Here is a 21302-nt window from a genome sequence, read left to right as displayed (position 1 = left end):
AACCTTTTGTCAACAGAAGCGTCCCTTTGGTAACTATAGTAACTTTGGATCCCTCCCCAAATGTTGAACGTTTGACTGTGTTGTAAAAATAGACCCCAAATCAACCTTGATTGAATTTGCAAAAGTCCACACAGCATTATCATAGTCCCACAGAAAGGGTTTGCAGATGTTATAATGTATGCACACACTGTTTATTCAACAGCAAATTAGGTTTTGTAATGAGAGCTCTGCAAATTGTCACTAGTTACCACAGCCACAAAGTCAAAACATCATACACATTTATGTAAACTAAGATGTGCTTTTTAGTCTTAATTTAAGGTTAGGTTTAGGCATACGGTTAGGGGCAGCAACAGATTTTAATAAGATAAATTGTACAAATAGGCGAGCTTCAACCATAATTATGAATGGGGATTTGTTAAATAGTGACGACCCTCTCTCTGCAAGCTCCGAAAATGATGACGTATAATGGAAGTGACTGGAGTGCGTGCGCCGTTCATAACTCCGCGACGTGTAGTTTTCACGTGCTTTGGTTCCTGGTAAGCGAAAGATGCTTAATGTTCAATTACTATGTTTTGAAAATATCAACACGTTAATTTATCCTGTTGAGCTTTGTCTAGGTTTTCGAAAATCAGACAAATGTAAACATTTATTATGCTGGAATATTAAAAACGCCACTGAATTTAGCTACAGTAGTGATAGCGATTGCTAACAACATCGTCAAGTTAGCCAGTTGTTTTCCCATTTTGGCCATAGTATGTATGGACAAACATTTAAACCGTAAACATCTGTTAATTACTGGCATCATCCGTTTCTATTATGTTCTATTATATGCTTATAATATGCCTTTCTACTTGCACCACAAATGTCAATACTCCATCTTTCACACTTGCGTGTTAGAGGGCATCAAATCTGTGATGCATTGTGGGTATATTTTGACTGACTGATCTACAAATAATAATGAGTAGTAGATCAGTCAGTCGATGTCAAACAAGCCCACTCTCTTTCATCATCTGTCATCATCCCCCTTGTTTTGCTCCTGTCTGACAGGCAGGATGAAGTTGGAGCTGTCCCTGGTGGTGCAGGGCTGTCGGCTAGGTGTGTTGACGGGACTGGGCAGGGCAGGACAGCACTCCCTAGAGGTGCCGGGGTGCCTGCTGTACACCCGCTGCGGCACCGTGCCACACCTCACCCAGGACACTTTGCACACACTGAACAACCTGCCCTCTGTCACACAGCTCACCCTGAACACACTGTGAGAGCCTCTTCCATTAGCACACTCTTTCCCTGTCTCTCTCTAACACACACACATCAAAATAGTATTTCAAGTACTTGCTTTGTGTGTACTTCCTTTAGAGCGGAACACCAGGAAGTATTGGAGGAGTTCAAGGAGGGAGTCAGGAAGTTTGCAGGTTGGCACTGACTATTCTTGTTGATATTATGCCTCACTACGGGTGAATATAATTTGTGGAACGTTGCAACAGGAATCTGTTCCAAAAACTTGGTAAAGTACAAGGTTGCCAACAAACAACGCATACAAAGTAGCATGCTCAATTCACCTAGCTAACTAGCTGCCGAATATGCATCAATTCACCACGTAGCTTATTCTTAGTGTTTGTCCATAGGCTACCAGAGTGAGGACAGACATTTTTCGGAATAAACAAGGTGAGTGAAAAACTTAATGAAATAGCCCACGCCCTACCCGGTATCTTATTCTGCCGCTATACAACTTTGTATGCGTTGTTTGTTGGCAACCTTGTAATTTAAGAAGTTTTTGTAACAAATTCCTGTTTGAACGTTCCACAAATTATACCCACCCCCTCACTACATCTACTGTCCGCTCTACACTGACTGCGCCGTTGCAGTAGGAAAGTCGAACATGTCATGCATTCATATGCTTAGAGCATATCCAATTAGACATGCTCTACTGAGTGACCACACATTAATGAAAGTAAGTGAAAGTGTCTTTAGTTTTTAACATGAACACATGTACAGAACTTTCTATGCATTTTGTCTCAGCTTAACTAGAAAGCAGTTGGACATAAAGAGAAAAGTACATCACTTCGTTGCTGAATATTTGAATGGAAGAGGCAGAAGTGCATTGTTGAAAAGCACAATCGGCCTTAGCCCTTTCTTAGAGCTCCGAATGTATGCTTCATAAGTCCCGAATAGCTTTGAAACAGCCCTCATGTAGGAAAGTCAAAAGTCATGACTCTTTAACAGAGATGGCTGGCTGTAGTGTGGCACCACTGAGCTGTTTCCTGCCCCTGGGCAAGCCAAGTTGAAATGAGAAAATATAATGAGCGTCCCAGCACTTGTTCACACGCAGGAAATTATTACATTGTGTCTTGAGGCGGGCAGGGAGGGAGCAACCTGATTGGGTAATTAAAAGTGAGCGTGCCACCGCCTGCCAGTGCTTATTGCTTTTGTTTAGGTTCTGGTTTTGTCACCTTCTGATCTTCTCTCACAGCTGGCCTCTGATAAGGCCACGCCTCCTCTCTTGCATGGCTTCCAGTGTGTACTTAACAGAATGAACTAACTATCTGACATTACCAACAAATCTATGTATCTGCCTCCTGCTGCTGTGTAGACTATTAGTCGATGCGTCTTTTACTCATGCTACTGGACCGGCTGTGCTGTGTGTTCTGCAGTAGGATGAATGAAGTGTTATGCATGCTTTAATACTGCGGTTTACCTTTCACAGGTCTTCATGACACAGTGTTGTACTGCTCCCTCCACGACCCTGCTACCTCATGCCCCCCAGGTCACATCACCAACAAGGTCAGAGGTCATGTTTGAGGTTCTACTTATCCAGCAAAAATGATATTTTAGACTAAGCATTGGTGTCTGTCTAAATGCTTTACATTTCTGGGAGTTAAGTGTGATTGTGTGTGATTGTGTGTGTGTAGTTGTATGTGTCAGAGTTGACACTAACAACATAGATTGTTATAACTACAGTGCATTTGGAAAGTATTCAGACCCCTTAACTTTTTCCACATTGTTACATTACAGCCATATTTTAAAATGTATTACATTTTGTTTCTCATAAATCTACCCCACAATGACAAAGCAATAACTTTGATTTTTTAAATGTTTGCAAATTTATTTAAAAAAATATATAATTAACAGGAAAAATGTAATTTACGTAAGTATTGAGACCCTTTACTCAGTACTTTGTTGAAGCACCTTTGGCAGCGATTACAGCCTCAAGTCTTCTTGGGTGTGACGCTACAAGCTTGGCACACCTGTATTTGTGTAGTTTCTCCCATTCTTCTGCAGATCTTCTCAAGCTCTGTCCGGTTGGATGGGGAGAGTCATTACACAGCTATTTTCAGGTCTCTCCAGACATGTTTGATCCGGTTCAAGTCCGGGCTCTGGCTGGGCCACACAAGGACATTCAGAGACTTATCCCGAAGCCACTCCTGCGTTGTCTTTTCTGTGTGCTTACAGTCGTTGTCCTGTTGGAAGGTGAACCGTCACCCAAGTCTGAGGTCCTGTGCGCTCTAGAGCAGGTTTTCATCAAGGATCTCTCTGTACTTTGCTCCGTTCATCTTTGCCTCGATCCTGACTAGTCTCCCAGTCCCTGCCACTGAAAAACATCCCCACTGCATGATGCTGCTTCACTGTAGGGATGGTGTCTGGTTTCCTCCAGATGTGACGCTTGGCATTCAGGCCAAAGAGTTCAAACTTGGTTTCATCAGACCAGAGAATCTTGTTTCTCATGGTATAAGACTCCTTTAGGTGCCTTTTGGCAAACTCCAAGTGGGCCTTTTACTGAGGAGTGGCTTCTGTCTGGCCACTCTACCATAAAGGCCTGATTGGTGGAGTGCTGCAGAGATGGTTATCCTTCTGGAAGGTTCTTCCATCTCCATACAGGAACTCTGGAGCTCTGTCAGAGTGACCATTGGGTTCTTGGTCACCTCCCTGACCAATGCCCTTCTCCCCCGATTGCTCAGTTTGGCCGGGCGGCCAGCTCTTGGAAGAGTCTGGTGGTTCCAAACTTATTCCATTTAAGAATGAGGGAGGCCGGTGTGTTCTTGGGTACCTTCAATGCTGCAGAAATGTTTTTGGTACCCTTCCCCAGAACTGTGCCTCGACACAATCCTGTCTCGGAGCTCTACGGAAAATTCCTTCCATCTCATGGCTTGGTTTTTGCTCTGACATGCACTATCAACTGTGGGACCTTATATCGACAGGTGAGTGCCTTTCTAAATCATGTCCAATCAATTGAATTTACCACAGGTGGACTCCAATCAAGTTGTAGATACATCTCAAGGATGATCAATGGAAACAGGATGCACCTGAGCTCAATTTCGAGTCTCATAGCAAAGGGTCTGATTACTTATGTAAATAAGGTGTTATTAATTTGTAATACATTTTCAAAATCCATTTTAAAATAAGGCTGTAATGTAACAAAATGTGGAAAAGGTCAAGGTGTCTGAATACTTTCCAAAAGCACTGTATATCAAGATAGTTTTGGGAACAGAAAACTGTATTAAGATCAAATGTTTTATCGGTGAGAAAATGTGCAGAATGTCGGCCAAAACCCTTCTCATTCCATCTTCTCCCACTGCCGGCCACTGTGCTTCCTTTCATCACCATATTTGCTACTGAGAGGAAACGCCAAGAGGATGAATTACATCCGGTGAATTATCTGGCTCGTTATTCTATCTGCGCTAACACTGTCTGTGTTTGTTCCAGACGGTGTCTGTGTGGGGTAGTGGCGGTCGTATCGAGCTGACGGTTGCGAAGTTCATGGCTCTTCAGAAGGCTGTCCAGCCAGACCTGTACCAGAGCATGGCAGACGGAGAGACTTGGCAGATCAACACTTCTCGCAAGAGGGTCCGCAAGTCAGTGGACCGCACCCTGGCCCACCTGGATGAGTGTCTGCTGCTCCACCACAAAACACAGGTCTGTCTGGGACTGATGCTGCTGGAGCCTCACACAAGGCCATGATGATGCTCCCAGTATTAGAGGAATTCAATTAAAAGCTTCACTTACATTTATAAGTATACTGTACAGACACGGGCTACTTTTACTGTCAAAATATCTCTGTCTCTCTCTCACCCTTTCCAGTGTGTTTACGGTCATGAAAATCCTGGAAAAGTCATGGAATTTTAATATAAAATCTGAAAAAGTTTAGGAAAAGTCATAGAATTAATTACATTTCTGTTTAATGTAATTTATTTATTCACAGTTATATATTTTAACAGTCAAATAAACATATCAGCCAGGTTCGAAATGACAAAGTGTGTCTGTTTGTGTGAGACGAGTGGGCTCTTGCTCAAGGAGAGAGAGACAGTCGGACAATTCAGCAGCAGCAGGTAGCAGGCCTATAAAATGTGATAGAGCACAGACTAACTAGGTAGGTAGACAATTCAAAACATACAGTTGGAAGTTTACATACACTTAGGTTGGAGTCATTAAAACTTGTTTTTCAACCACTCCACAAATTTCTTGTTAACAAACTAGTTTTGGCAAGTAGGTTAGGTTATCTACTTTGTGCACGACACAAGTAATTTTTCCAACAATTGTTTACAGACAGATTATTTCACTTATAATTCACTGTATCACAATTCCAGTGGGTCAGAAGTTTACACACACTAAGTTGACTGTGCCTTTAAACAGCTTGGAAAATTCCAGAAAATTAAAATCAAAAGAAATCAGCCAAGACCTCAGGAAAAGAATTGTGGACCTCCATAAGTCTGGTTCATCCTTGGGAACAATTTCCAAACGCTTGAAGGTACCACGTTCACCTGTACAAACAATAGTACGCAAGTATAAACACCATGGGACCACACAGCCGTTATACCGCTCAGGAAGGAGACGGGTTCTGTCTCTTAGAGATGAATGTACTTTGGTGCGAAAAGTGCAAATCAATCCCAGAACAACAGCAAAGGACCTTGTGAAGATGCTGGAGGAAACGGGTACAAAAGTATCTATATTCACAGTAAAACGAGTCCTATATCGACATAACCTGAAAGGCCGCTCAGCAAGGAAGAAGCCACTGCTCCAAAACCGCCATAAAAAACCCAGACACGGTTTGCAACTGCACATGGGACAAAGATTGTAGTTTTTGGAGAAATGTCCTCTGGTCTGATGAAACAAAAATAGAACTGTTTGACAATAATGACCATCGTTATGTTTGGAGGAAAAAGGGGGAGGCTTGCAAGCCGAAGAACACCATCCCAACCGTGAAGCACAGGGGTGGCAGCACCATGTTGTGGGGGTGCTTTGCTGCAGGAGGTACTGGTGCACTTCACAAAATAGATGGCATCATGAGGCAGGAAAATGATGTGGATATATTGAAGCAACATCTCAAGACTTCAGTCAGGAAGTTAAAGCTTGGTTGCAAATGGGTCTTCCAAATGGACAATGACCCCAAGCATACTTCCAAAGTTGTGTCAAAATGCTTGAGGACAACACAGTCAAGGTATTGGAGTGGACATCACAAAGCCCTGACCTCAATCCTATAGAAAATGTGTGGGCAGAACTGAAAAGGCGTGTGCGAGCAAGGAGTCCTACAAACCCGACTCGGTTACACCAGCTCTGTCAGGAGGAATGGACCAAAATTCACCCAACTTATTGTGGGAAGCTTGTAGAAGGCTACCCAAAACGTTTGACCCAAGTTAAACAATTTAAAGGCAATGCTACCAAATACTAATTGAGTGTATGTAAACTTCTGACCCACTGGGAATGTGATGAAAGAAATAAAAGCTGAAATAAATAATTCTCTCTACTATTATTCTGACATTTTCACATTCTTAAAACAAAGTGGTGATCCTAACTGACCTAAAACAGGGATTTTTTACTAGGATTAAATGTCAGGAATTGTGAAAAACTGAGTTTAAATGTATTTGGCTAAGGTGTATGTAAACTTCCGACTTCAACTGTATTTTGTACCCGCTAGTTAACCGTTAAGCTATACATGTTTGTCATGTCAATGTCCCAAAAAAACCACTGACACTTGTGAATAAGGGCATACCGTCGTGTGTGTTTTGTCCAATATTTTTATTTTATTTTTAACCCCCCAGCCCCACAGGAAGGCTTTTGGTAGGCCATCATTGTAAAAAAAAATATATATAATTATTTGTTTTACTGACTTGCCTAGTTAAATAAAACTAAATGCAAAGTTGATTTACTTTTTTGAACTAATTATTTGATTCATTTCAACAATAATTTTTTTATGAAACGAACAATTCACTTTGCCATTTTATTAGTTGGGGTTCGGTTGAATCACGTTGAATTGAATCATGTGAATCAGAATAATTTGAATCGGGAACATTTCATTTTTGGAAAATTTGTGAGATGTACCATTTTATTTTGAATTATGTCGATTTTATTTTGTAGATACCTCCAGTTGATTTGGGCATCCAGTTTGAGGCATTGTAACTCAATAGATGCTAGTCAGCCTGCAAAGTAAACACTTCTAAGGTAGCTAAATAGGACTGAAGAAAATGTGTGGATTCTTTATCTATAATATATTGAATGAGTGACTTACTTAAAAAAGGCATAAAATGTATTTGGTTGCAATGTTTTACATCAAGGGTGGTCAACCATCCTCCAGGAGAGCCAATGGGTGTACAGGCTTTTATTCTTGTCCTCCTCTAGCAAACTACATTTTAGAAGTAAGCTGCTCAACCGACCCTGATAAACTGACGTGTTTGAGCAGGGCTTGATCAGAAGCCTGCACACCCAGTAGCTCTCCAGTCTGAGGGTTGACCACATGTTTTATACAGTTGCCTAACAGGTATTCTACTTTGTGGGAGGTGCCTTGCTCAGAGACAGGAGATGGTACATGGAATCAGAGAGCAGCCTCCCAGTGTTGATACCACATTACGCTTACTATTTTAGACCTTCTGTACATAGAGAGTTGTTGGTCATGGAAATCGCCAATTGTTGGTCATGGAAATCTGGTTAAAAGTCATGGAGAAGTCATACAATTCCATCTGTCAAAATGTGTATGAACCCTGTCTTTCTCTGTGGTCTCCAGGAGCTGAGTGGGGTGGAGGTGTTGGGGGTGGTGGAGGGAGGAGATGTGCTGGAGGAGAGGGTGCGGTCGGCCAGGGAGACGGCCAAGCGGCCAGTAGGAGGATTCTGTCTGGACGGGCTCCATACTGCAGCCATGGAGACACACCTCCGGACCCAGCTCATCACTGCCGTCATCAAGGAGCTGCCTGAGGACAAACCCAGGTGTGTGTGTGGTCCACCCTTAAGTTCGTCTTATAAAAGCTATATAGCATACAAAAACTCTTCATAGGCACTACATGGATGCATCACAGACCCCTTTCTGTGTTAGAAAATATTGTTTCACAAGGGCAATGCGCAGAAGTTGGTGGCAGAACACATGGGAGTTCTTAATAGTTCATATTTATTTGCTTATGACTGTATGACTTATGACTACTTTTGGATTATAATTGGATTTTAAAGCTTGCATGAATGTCCTGTTTAATATAATGTTTGCGTCATCATCGCAAATCAACTGAATTATACTTAAAAACCCATTTGCTAGCTTTTGTTACAGCCAATGTCAATGAGCGTTAGCATTCTAGCTAACAAATGCTGCATCCAAAATAGTTATTTTGCAAAGATAACAACCAAATATAATCTTAGCTAATGTTCAAGCAATAATCAAAACATTTTAATCGTGTGAGAACCCCAAAAAGTTATTTTGTTTAGAAGTAATACAAACGTAAATCTGTTGAATGGGCGCAGATGGCGATGGCTCCCTCACTGCAGCCAAGAGTTGCTCGCATCTGTGCGTGACATCAGTGTGTCGTGTACTGGAAAGGGGTCTATAAGCTTGTGACATAACAGCTCCCTCTGTAGGGGGCATTGGCAGGAATGACATATCCCACTATGTTTTGTCTATTATGACTAAACTGTCAAAACAGAACGATGTGCTCTTTGTCAGCACATTGTGTGTGTGTGCTGCAGCTCTGCCTCAGGCAGCTGCTCTCTCCCACTCTCTCTCTCCCTCTCGGCTGCTTCACGGCAGTAAAAGTTAGTTGGTAAATCTATCAACATCTCTGAGGAAAAACTGAGGCTGCCTTTAAAAAAGTATCTGAATATGTTGCTAATCGCTTTCAGAGGGAAGAAAAGTTGCTGGCAGGAGTCTGAAATGTCACAATGACATATATCAAAGCTACAGAGTTGGCAACCCTTCCCATTAACGCTTCATACGCTCTAGCTAGCGAAGTCTAGCCTAAAATCAGGTTTAAGTGCCCCTCCACACCAGCTCCAGTTGCCAGCTTTTCCCCTTCTTACTCACCCTGTCTACACCTACACTCCCATAAACCCTAAATATGAATGCACCTTCATCCCACTCTCTCTCCTTCCCTGACTCACTCCTCCTCACCTTACAGCACCAATTATTTGTGTTTCTCCTTCCCTCACTCCACCCCCCAAAGCAGGATGCTCTTCAAAAACAATCCATATCTCCTTTAACACTTTTTAATTATCTCCCTCTCCACTCCTCTCAGTCTCTTCTCTCCTCTGTTCCAGTCTGTCTATTCCCTCTCTCTACTCCTCTTTGTCTCTCGTCTGCAGTCTGGCTCTTCTCTCTCGCCACTCAGACTGATTTTAGAATGTACAGCAGGGACCAGGTGAGGGGTGAGGACTGACTGACCAATTAGTGGCTATAATTGAGTGATCATGTGACACCTGTGAAAACCAGGGGTTGGAAACGGTTCAGGGAACGGAACCGAAAAATAAATACATTTTTAGAGTAACAGAATCAGAACCAGGAAGAAAAGTCATCTATATTGTGCAGTGCGTGTTTAGGCTACCTGCCCCTCCCCCGCCGAAGCTTAGGCCAAGGTAGCCTACTCACGTTACAAGTGTGATTCCGAAATTAGGGAGACATTTTTAATTAGAGAAGAATGGATGAACTTTTTCCATGCTAGTTACGGATGTTATAGTTATCACGTTTCACATTGGATTTATTAACTACGAAAAGGTAAGACGTGTTTTTAATTATTGTGCCGCTCTGCACACACAAGCTTGTTAGCTAGCCTGTCCCAACACTAAGCCAAGTCTCTGCAGTGTAAAGACATTCAAAGTTCTTTCATAGAAGCCGCTCCTTCCTAGGTATAATTCTGTGGGCCTAGTTCAGATAATGCATGTCATAACAATGCCCTCCTCCACCCTCTCTCGCCCTCTCCCCACCCTCAAAATTTCAGTCGTATCTCGCGCCCTATACTTGTCTGTCCATAGTGCGTGTAAACAACTATAGCCTAGGCAGCCGATAGCGCCCATGCATCGGCTGCCTAGACTAAAAAAAACTATAACTTGCCCGCTTATAGCAAGCTGCTCTGTCCGCACTGATTGGTGAAGTAATTTAAGGTCGAGCTAATGTAAAAAAAAATTTTACAGAAACAAACAAAGCAACGATATAACCGATACTGGTTCTGGACTTTATTTTGCAGAGTGGAACGGAACTTAAAGAACTAAAAGTTTTGAAAAATAATTTCAGTTCCAACCCCTGGTGAAAACACGGCGACCCCCACCCCACCCCACATATTATACACTATTATTAAATCCTACCCCGCACACACTCAACCCTAAAACCCCCTAGTGGACTGCTGTTACTCTTACAGTGGGAGACTAAGAGGAACACGGACACCCCTCCCTCTATCCTTCCATCACACTGCGCTCATAATGCTCACTCAGAATCTCCAGGAAACCATGGCAACCCCTGCCATCCCTTCTGGGAGCCATGGCAACCCCGTTCCCACTCTTCTTCCAGCCACACTGGGAATACTGGTCTGGCTAGAGAGTAGACTCCCCACTGAACTGAGCCTGCTTCCCAGTGCCCCGGTGCTGGGGAGACCTCTGTCCTATTCCTCCTTGCCCTGGAGGTGAGGGAGCCGACTGGGGCTCTGGGGTGGAGAAGGAGTAGTGGAGAGAGACAGTGGTGCTGCAGGTCGTATCAGAGACCCCCAGACGCTCCCTTTGGGCCGTACTACGTTTCCTTAATGAAAAGAGGCTCCATCGGGCCTGTGCTGGGTCAGCCTGCCCCTGGGTTGTGGTGGTGCTGGGATATCCACTCCCTCCCTCTGGCCACCATTATGGGATGGTAAATTAGTTTGACCCTGGAAACTCGAGGCAGTGGAGTAGTGAGGGTGAAAAGTGAGTTATTTTGAGACTGAGGTGGTTTAGTGGGGAATGGGTTTCAGGAGGATGGGGGGATGCAATCTGTTTTTTTCTGTCTGCTATGAGCATGCATGTGTTCTGTGTATGGATGTTCAGTGTTTGTATTGATTTTGGTGTGTGTGAGAGGGAGAGATGCTGCATCTGTAGTGCTTCAGGGATAACACTGATAGATAAGAGAGATGGGTAAGAGTTTCTTTCAGTTTGTCTGATAATTCAATCATTGATCAACAGTGTAATACGTTTCTGTCTGTTTGCCCGCCTGCCTTTCTCTTTCTGTCTGTCAGGCTGCTGCAGGGTGTGGGGCGGCCAGACGAGGTGCTGGCGTGCGTGGAGGTGGGAGTGGACCTGTTTGAGAGCTTCTTCCCCTTCCAGGTGACAGAGCGAGGCTGTGCTCTCACCTTCCCTTTCAACATCACCACTGACCCAGAGGCAGCAGGTACAGGTGTACAGGCACCCCCAACAGGTCTGTGTGTTCCATAAGCGCCAAATAGCTGACTACTAACCCTTATGTGGCCAGCTACTTGAATGACTTAAACAAATGGGGGTGCATCAGATGCCACCCAATTCAATTATTTTCATTCTGCTGGCTACTTGTGATGTTTTGAGAACACATTGACAGCTGTGATGCAGTACTGTCAGAACCATAGACCACTGACAGCTGTGATGCAGTACTGTCAGAACCATAGACCACTGACCGGTGTGATGCAGTACTGTCAGAACCATGGACCACTGACAGGTGTGATGCAGTACTGTCAGAACCATGGACCCGCTCCACATTGACAGGTGTGATACAGTACTGTCAGAACCATGGACCTGCTCCACACTGACAGGTGTGATACAGTGCTGTCAGAACCATGGACCACTGACCGGTGTGATGCAGTACTGTCAGAACCATGGACCACTGACAGCTGTGATGCAGTACTGTCAGAACCATAGACCACTGACAGGTGTGATACAGTACTGTCAGAACCATGGACCCGCTCCACACTGACAGCTGTGATGCAGTACTGTCAGAACCATGGACCACTGACAGGTGTGATGCAGTACTATCAGAACCATGGACCACTGACAGGTGTGATACAGTACTGTCAGAACCATAGACCACTGACCGGTGTGATGCAGTACTGTCAGAACCATAGACCACTGACAGGTGTGATGCAGTACTGTCAGAACCATGGACCCGCTCCACACTGACAGGTGTGATGCAGTACTGTCAGAACCATAGACCACTGACAGGTGTGATGCAGTACTGTCAGAACCATAGACCACTGACAGGTGTGATGCAGTACTGTCAGAACCATGGATCCGCTCCACACTGACAGGTGTGATACAGTACTGTCAGAACCATGGACCCGCTCCACTGACAGGTGTGATGCAGTACTGTCAGAACCATAGACCACTGACAGGTGTGATGCAGTACTGTCAGAATCATAGACCACTGACAGGTGTGATACAGTGCTGTCAGAACCATGGATCCGCTCCACACTGACAGGTGTGATACAGTACTGTCAGAACCATGGACCCGCTCCACTGACAGGTGTGATACAGTACTGTCAGAACCATGGACCACTGACAGGTGTGATACAGTACTGTCAGAACCATGGACCCGCTCCACACTGACAGGTGTGATGCAGTACTGTCAGGACCATGGACCCGCTCCACACTGACAGGTGTGATACAGTACTGTCAGAACCATGGACCCGCTCCACATTGACAGGTGTGATACAGTGCTGTCAGAACCATGGACCACTGACAGGTGTGATGCAGTACTGTCAGAACCATAGACCACTGACCGGTGTGATACAGTACTGTCAGAACCATGGACCACTGACAGCTGTGATGCAGTACTATCAGAACCATAGACCACTGACAGCTGTGATGCAGTACTGTCAGAACCATAGACCACTGACAGGTGTGATACAGTGCTGTCAGAACCATGGACCCGCTCCACACTGACAGGTGTGATACAGTGCTGTCAGAACCATGGACCCGCTCCACACTGATAGGTGTGATATAGTACTGTCAGAACCATGGACCACTGACAGGTGTGATGCAGTACTGTCAGAACCATGGACCACTGACAGGTGTGATGCAGTACTGTCAGAACCATGGACCCGCTCCACACTGACAGTTGTGATGCAGTACTGTCAGAACCATAGACCACTGACAGGTGTGATGCAGTACTGTCAGAACCATAGACCACTGACAGGTGTGATACAGTACTGTCAGAACCATGGACCCGCTCCACACTGACAGGTGTGATACAGTACTGTCAGAACCATGGACCACTGACAGGTGTGATGCAGTACTGTCAGAACCATGGACCACTGACCGGTGTGATGCAGTACTGTCAGAACCATGGACCACTGACAGCTGTGATGCAGTACTGTCAGAACCATAGACCACTGACAGATGTGATACAGTACTGTCAGAACCATGGATCCGCTCCACATTGACAGGTGTGATACAGTGCTGTCAGAACCATGGACCACTGACAGGTGTGATGCAGTACTGTCAGAACCATGGACCACTGACAGCTGTGATGCAGTACTGTCAGAACCATAGACCACTGACCGGTGTGATACAGTACTGTCAGAACCATGGACCACTGACAGCTGAGATGCAGTACTGTCAGAACCATAGACCACTGACAGGTGTGATACAGTACTGTCAGAACCATGGATCCGCTCCACACTGACAGGTGTGATACAGTACTGTCAGAACCATGGACCCGCTCCACATTGACAGGTGTGATACAGTGCTGTCAGAACCATGGACCACTGACAGGTGTGATGCAGTACTGTCAGAACCATAGACCACTGACCGGTGTGATGCAGTACTGTCAGAACCATGGACCCGCTCCACACTGACAGGTGTGATACAGTACTGTCAGAACCATGGACCCGCTCCATTCAGCCCCTTTCACTACCTTGTTTTGCTACACTGGTTACAGCTCTGAAACACTGGATAGGTGTTGTCATGAAGGAGAAACATCCTCTGGGCCTGGTTGTAGGTCTGCCTAAGCCTGTAGCATTATATTGTTACACCTATCCGGACCTTTCAGAACCCGTGTCGGACTCGTCGTGTGTGTGATGGTGTCAGTGACTAACGTGACAGACAGTGTTTTGTTAAAATTATCTGTGACGTTAAGTTGATGATTTATGTGGGGTTGATACTAATCCCAGTACGCTCGTTGCGTTGATTTGAAAATGTACAGTGGCTTGCGAAGTATTCACCCCCATTGGCATTTTTCTTATTTTGTTGCCTTACAACCTGGAATTAAAATAGATTTTAGGGGGGTTTGTATCATTTGATTTACACAACATGCCTACCACTTTGAAGATGCAAAATATTTTTTATTATGAAACAAACAAATAATTAAAAAAAATAATTAAACTTGAGCGTGCATAACTATTTACCCCCCAAAGTCAATACTTTGTAGAGCCACCTTTTTTGCAGCAATTACAGCTGAAAGTCTCTTGGGATATGTCTCTATAAGCTTGGAACATCTAGCCACTGGAACTTTTGTCCCTTCTTCAAGGCAAAACTGCTCCAGCTCCTTCAAGTTGGATGGGTTCTGCTGAGGTACAGCAATCGAAGTCATAACACAGGTTCTCAATTGGATTGAGGTCTGGGATTTGACTAGGCCATTTCAAGACATTTAAATGTTTCCCCTTAAACCACTCAAGTGTTGTTTTAGCAGTATGCTTTGGGTCCTTGTCCTGCTGGACGGTGAACCTCTGTCCCAGCTTAAATCTCTGGAAGACAAACAGGTTTCCCTCAAGAATTTCCCTGTATTCAGCGCCATCCATCATTCTTTCAATTCTGACCCGTTTCCCAGTCCCTGCCGATGGAAAAACATCCCCACAGCATGATGCTGCCACCACCTTCGTGAGGATTGTGTTCTCGGGTGATGAGAGGTGTTGGGTTTGCGCCAGAAATAGCGTTTTCCTTGATGGCCAAAAAGCTCAATTTTAGTCTCATCTGACCAGAGTACCTTCTTCCATATGTTTGGGGAGTCTCCCATATGCCTTTCAGTGAACACTCAGTGTTTGCTTATTTTTTTCTCTAAGCAATGGCATTTTTCTGGCCACTCTTCTGTAAAGCCCAGCTCTGTGGAGTGTATGGCTTAAAGTGGTCCTATGTACAGATACTCCAATCTCCGCAGTGGAGCTTTACAACTCCTTCAGGGTTATCTTTGGTCTCTTTGTTGCATCTCTGATTAATGCCCTCCTCGCCTGGTCGGTGAGTTATGGTGGGCGGCCCTCTCTTGGCAGGTTTGTTGTGGTGCTATAGTCTTTCCATTTTTTAATAAGGGATTTAATGGCGCTATGTGGGATGTTCAAAGTTTCAGTTATTTTTTTGTAACCCAACCCTGATCTGTACTTCTCCACAACTTTGTCTCTGACCTGTTTGGAGAGCTCCTTGGTCTTCATGGTGCCGCTTGCTTGGTGGTGTCCCTTGCTTAGTGATGTTGCAGACTCTGGGGCCTTTCAGAACAGGTGTATATATTCTGAGATGTGACACTTAGATTGCACACAGGTGGACTTTATTTAACTAATTATGTGTCTTCTGAAGGTAATTGGTTGCACCAGATCTTATTTAGGGGCTTCATAGCAAAGGGGGTGAATACATACGCACACACCACTTTTCCGTGTTTTATTTTTTTGCATTTCACTTCACCAATTTGTACTATTTCGTGTATGTCCATTACATGAAATCCAAATAATAATCCATTTAAATTACAGGTTATAATGCAACAAAATAGGAAAAATGACAACGAGGATTAATACTTTTGCAAGGCACTGTACATGATTAAACATTACACTGGGCTCTCATGGGCGAAGGCTGTGATCACGCTGTTGAAGATAATTGATGTTAATCAGTAGGATGAGGAGGATGATGAAGTTAAGAGTCATGGGGCGTTGGGGTTTCCCCTCACCGCAGGGAGTCCAGCAGAGTCCAGCAGTCTCTAATTCACTCAGATCCTTCTGCCACTGTAGACAGATCTCTCTGTTGAAGAGAGGCTTCTTTGGCTTAACATCATGAATTAATCAACTAACTTTGTTCCCAACCAGCTTCCAGTTCAATACCACTGGGAATTATGGCAGCAAAGACCAGCGAGTGTTTTTGTGTGTGTGTGTGTGTGTTTTTTAATTACTGTGTGAATATGATAGAAAGTGTCTTTCTTTATAATTGCGTCCCTTGCTGTGTGTGTGAACAAGATAGAGACATGTGTGTGTGTTTGCGGGGATAAGATGCCGTATGCGTTTTCTAGCCCTCGGTTAAATCAAATAAATGAGTGGAGATACAAACCCAACAGGTCAGATGGTGAAATTAAATCAATGAACGATGTCACTGTTACCCCAGTAAACTGATTACATCACGCCCTGCCGTTAATCTCTGATAAAGGAAAAGAAAACACAATATGATTGAAGCCTCCCGTGGGATTTTCCCTTTGAGAACTGTAAAAGTTTTTATATCAGGCCAAAGTAACAGATTCAGAAGTTGAGGATCAGACCGATTTTAAGTATCAGATAGCACTAATCGATTCTGCACGGGGGAGTGTAACGAGGTTCACTGGAGGTGAGTTAGGACAGGACTGGGGTCCATCAGCGAATGAGGAGACAGCATCCAAATCCCCCCTCAGCTAATTAGAGGGCTCTGTGGGGAGGTGGTGTCACAGCCCTCACCCCAATCTTCCTCTTCTCTGGCACCACAGGCCCTCGTCTTACAACCTGCCATCCTTGCCCTCTCTCTCATTCTCGCTATCCTCCCTTTCTCTTCAGATCACTCCCTCTATTCTCCATCCCGCCATCCCTTTTTTCCCCTCTCTCCTGCCATCTGTCAAACTCATCTTCCCTCTCTTTACTATCATTCCCTCCTGACCTGACTTGTCTCTCGCTCTCTCTCCTCTCCATTTTTCACCTCCTTTGCCCCCCCCGTCCTGTTGTTTTCTCCACTCTTGTTTTCACCTTTAACTCGGGCTCTCTCTCTCTGTCACACTGAATGGATCATTCTGTTTGCCCTTCAGTTGACCTCAGCTGCTCTCTAGATGGAAGTGCCTGATAACAATTTAATGAAGCTGTTGGGTGAGGAATTTCCCTTGTGTGGGGGGGATGCTTTTGTGGGTGAATGTGGGTTTTGGTGGACGGGGCCTTGAATTCAGCAAATACTGGTATTCCTTTGTGGGAAAGGAGAAGATCGTGAAATTGCAACACAGTGGGCCATAATTGGTTTAGGATGTATGGTTTTAGGACATGATCTGACTGCTATGGACTTTGGAATGTGTGGGTTTAGTAAATGGATCAGATTGGTGTAGTTGAATGGGTGTAGCCAAAGGGATTGATTTGATTGGTGTGTATTTTGGCAGTTGTGGAGTTGGACAAGTCCGAAGCTGCTGTAGGTCAGAAGAATGGAACTGATAATCCCCAAGAAGACCAAACCAAGATGACTCCTTTTGAGATCAACCTGAAAGATAAGAGGTTTGTGTCCATTAGTGTTTGTGCCAGTTGGTGTGTGCACGTGTGCCTCTGTCCCTCTCACTCTATTCTAAGGAATGTGTGTGTGTTCCTGTTTCATCTGTGTGTGTGTCACTCTGGGTGTGTGTCTGTCCGTGTGTGTGACCCTCTGCTCTCCAGGTACAGAGACGACTTCAGTCCCCTGGTGGAGGGGTGTGGCTGCTACTGCTGCAGGAACCACCAGAGGGCATACCTACACCACCTGCTGGTGACCAATGAGCTGCTGGCTGGAGTACTGCTCATGCTCCACAACACGGCCCACTACTGCGCCTTCTTCACCGCCATCAGGGGGGCGCTAGCCAGCGACAAGCTGGACCACCTCAAGAAAAGAGTACTAGAAGGACAAGGCAAGGGGATGAGCGGGGAGGGTGCTGGGGAGAAGGACGGATAGGTTTGTTGGAGAGGTAAGGGTGGGACAGGGAGGAGGGTGGGGAGAAGGATGGATAGGTGTGTTGGAGAGGTAAGGGTGGGACAGGGAGGAGGGTGGGGAGAAGGACGGATAGGTTTGTTGGAGAGGTAAGGGTGGGACAGGGAGGAGGGTGGGGAGAAGGATGGATATGTTTGTTGGAGAGGTAAGGGTGGGACAGGGAGGAGGGTGGATATGTTTGTTGGAGAGGTAAGGGTGGGACAGGGAGGAGGGTGGGGAGAAGGTGGATAGGTTTGTTGGAGAGGTAAGGGTGGGACAGGGAGGAGGCTGGGGAGAAGGATGGATAGGTGTGTTGGAGAGGTAAGGGTGGGACAGGGAGGAGGGTGGATAGGTTTGTTGGAGAGGTAAGGGTGGGACAGGGAGGAGGGTGGGGAGAAGGATGGATATGTTTGTTGGAGAGGTAAGGGTGGGACAGGGAGGAGGGTGGATATGTTTGTTGGAGAGGTAAGGGTGGGACAGGGAGGAGGGTGGGGAGAAGGTGGATAGGTTTGTTGGAGAGGTAAGGGTGGGACAGGGAGGAGGCTGGGGAGAAGGATGGATAGGTGTGTTGGAGAGGTAAGGGTGGGACAGGGAGGAGGGTGGATAGGTTTGTTGGAGAGGTAAGGGTGGGACAGGGAGGAGGCTGGGGAGAAGGATGGATAGGTGTGTTGGAGAGGTAAGGGTGGGACAGGGAGGAGGCTGGGGAGAAGGACGGATAGGTTTGTTGGAGAGGTAAGGGTGGGACAGGGAGGAGGCTGGGGAGAAGGATGGATAGGTGTGTTGGAGAGGTAAGGGTGGGGCAGGGAGGAGGGTGGGAGGAATGGAGGGAGTGATCCAGGTGAAAGTGTTGGGAGACCTTTTCTCTCCTTCCTTGAGGAGAATCTGTGGGTTTGAAAGGTGGCTAGATGAAGGCAAAGTTTCTGTTTAATTGCACTCACCTACCCAGTCATGTGAGATCAGTGATTACTTTCAGGCAGTCAGGATGCATTTAGGGGACTCCAAGGAGAAATTGGCTTTGCAGCGGGCAGGCAGTCATCCGTAAAAACAAAAAATCGGCATCTCAACAAATAAAAAAGATATGACAAGAGAGGGAGCAAGAGGACCAGGTGAAATGGGTGTGGAGGGCCAGTGGAAAGGGGGCAGGAGGACCAGGTGGAGGGCCAGTGGAAAGTGGACAGGTGGGCCAGGTGGGCAGGCCAGTGGAAAGGGGGCAGGAGGACTAGGTGAAGGGGTATGGAGGGCCAGTGGAAAGGGGGCAGGAGGACCAGGTGGCAGGTCAGTTGAAAGGGCTGCAGGAGGACCAGGTGAAGGGCCAGTGGAAATGGGGCAGTGCAGATGCAAAGTTTGGTAACAGAATGACGGCTCAAACAGCACAAACTGTCGTTCTGTTACCAAACTTTACATCTGCACTGTTCTTCAAGTAAATTTCTTTTTGTAAAATGTTCTGTGGAAATTGTTAAAAGTAGTCCTTGTGCAGACCTGTATCATTAGTTTAACTTTGCAATCATTGTTTTTTGTTTGACATACATTTTATACATCGGTCTCGATGTGACTGTGGAGTTGTCCTTCTATAAACACCTCTGATGCTGTCAGCATCATTGCCTATTGCTTTATTTATCAATTTTTCAATTAGCTCCCTCTTTTTCTGTAATTAATATTTTTCGCACTCAATCAAGTATCTGATGAAAACTGGGATCGTTTTTTCCCACGTCTAATAAATGTAATTGTGCTTTAAACCTGATGGTTTTATTAATTCATTTTCCGTATGCAAACACACACACACACTGTATAAAAGTGACTGATGCATCCTGTACCCTGGTATACAGCCGTGGAGAATGATTGGTTGTCGGGGCAACATCCATGAGGAATACACTATTTGGTGTATTATACAGGGCCTTCAGAAAGTATTTAGACCCCTTTACTTTTTCTACATTTTGTTACGCTACAGCCTTATTCTAAAATGTATTAAATAAAAAGAAATGCTCAATCTACACACAATACTCCATAATGACAAAGCGAAAACAGGTTAAGGCATTTTTGCAAATGTATTAAAAAATAAAAAACATACCTTATTTACATAAGTATTCAGACTCTTTGATATGAGACTTAAAATTGAGCTCAGGTGCATCCTGTTTCCATTGATCATCCTTGAGATGATTCTACAACTTGATTGGAGTCCACCTGTGGTAAATTCAATTGATTGGACATGATTTGAAAAGGCACACACCTGTCTATAAGATCCTACAGTTGAAAGTGCATGTCAGAACAAAAAGTTTGGAACCACCAAGACTCGTCCTAGAGCTGGCCGCCCGGCCAAACTGAGAAATCGGGGGAGAAGGGTCTTGGTCAGGGAGGTGACCAAGAACCTGATGGTCACTGACAGAGCTCTAGAGTTCCTCTGTGAAGATGGGAGAACCTTCCAGAAGGACAACCATCTCTGCAGCACTCTACCAATCAGGCCTTTATTGTAGAGTGGCCAGACGGAAGCCACTCCTCAGTAAAAGACACATGCCAGCCCACTTGGAGTTTGCCGAAAGGCCCCTAAAGACTCTTAGACCATGAGAAACAAGATTCTCTGGTCTGATGAAATCAAGATTTAACTTTTTGGCCTGAATGCCAAGCGTCATGTTTGGAGGAAACCTGGCACCATCCCTACGGTGAAGCATGGTGGTGGCAGCATCATGCTTTGGGGATGTTTTTCAGCAGCAGAGACTGGGAGACTAGTCAGGATCAGATTATGTTCTAATACTTTTATTGCATCAAATGGTTGTTTTTATTCGGCGCATGTGACTAATAGAATTAGATTTGTTTTATGCAACAGAATAAGGGGTTGTTAGAACGCTCATCTGTGTGTGTGTTCTGAGGATGGGCCTCTGGAAGATCTACCATGTCTTTGGTGATACCGCATTCCAGAGCATGAGTTAATGTTTCTGTTCTATACGGTACCAGGGAGAGATGGCTCCAGTATGGAGTTGGGGGGCCAGACGCTGGTCTCTACACAATGAGTTCTCATGTTTTTACAGCAGATACTATTAATTCACTGCAGACAGTATCTTTCATTCAAATCTTAACCTTGTTACCCATTCCTTACATCTGTTGTGTGTCATGTAGACTGGAGGATGGACTTTGCTATAAAATCCTGTGGCTTAAACCAGCTGGTTGAGTTCTGTGATCACCACCAGGGGTGATTACCGACCACCTCCATTACTGCACTAATTAAATAG

At 45.1% G+C, this 21302-nt stretch overlaps 1 protein-coding gene across 4 annotated transcripts; it reads left to right on the top strand.

Moving 5' to 3' along the window:
* Positions 1 to 470: 470 nt before the first annotated feature.
* Positions 471 to 19814, top strand: LOC139531633 (queuine tRNA-ribosyltransferase accessory subunit 2-like). 4 transcript variants are annotated; one of them, XR_011666401.1, is made up of 10 exons: positions 471 to 536; positions 1048 to 1252; positions 1327 to 1409; positions 2702 to 2778; positions 4699 to 4908; positions 7991 to 8190; positions 11436 to 11614; positions 17525 to 17636; positions 17793 to 19346; positions 19383 to 19814. XR_011666401.1 is itself a non-coding variant. In XM_071328262.1 (9 exons), the coding sequence occupies exons 2-9, from the start codon at positions 1053 to 1055 to the stop codon at positions 18061 to 18063; spliced, it is 1305 nt and encodes a 434-aa protein (XP_071184363.1). In that variant the 5' UTR covers positions 471 to 536; positions 1048 to 1052; the 3' UTR covers positions 18064 to 19814. The 4 variants fall into 4 exon arrangements, 3 of the variants coding, with proteins under 3 accessions (XP_071184363.1, XP_071184364.1, XP_071184362.1); XM_071328262.1 differs by having other exon boundaries at positions 1354 to 1409; positions 17793 to 19814; XM_071328263.1 differs by having other exon boundaries at positions 11436 to 11587; positions 17793 to 19814.
* The last annotated feature ends 1488 nt before the right edge of the window (positions 19815 to 21302 follow it).

Source organism: Salvelinus alpinus, chromosome 10 (assembly GCF_045679555.1).
Source record: "Salvelinus alpinus chromosome 10, SLU_Salpinus.1, whole genome shotgun sequence".
NCBI classification, from domain to species: domain Eukaryota; kingdom Metazoa; phylum Chordata; class Actinopteri; order Salmoniformes; family Salmonidae; genus Salvelinus; species Salvelinus alpinus.
Note: the sequence above shows the minus strand (reverse complement) of the source record. Positions and strands in the feature narration are given on the sequence as shown.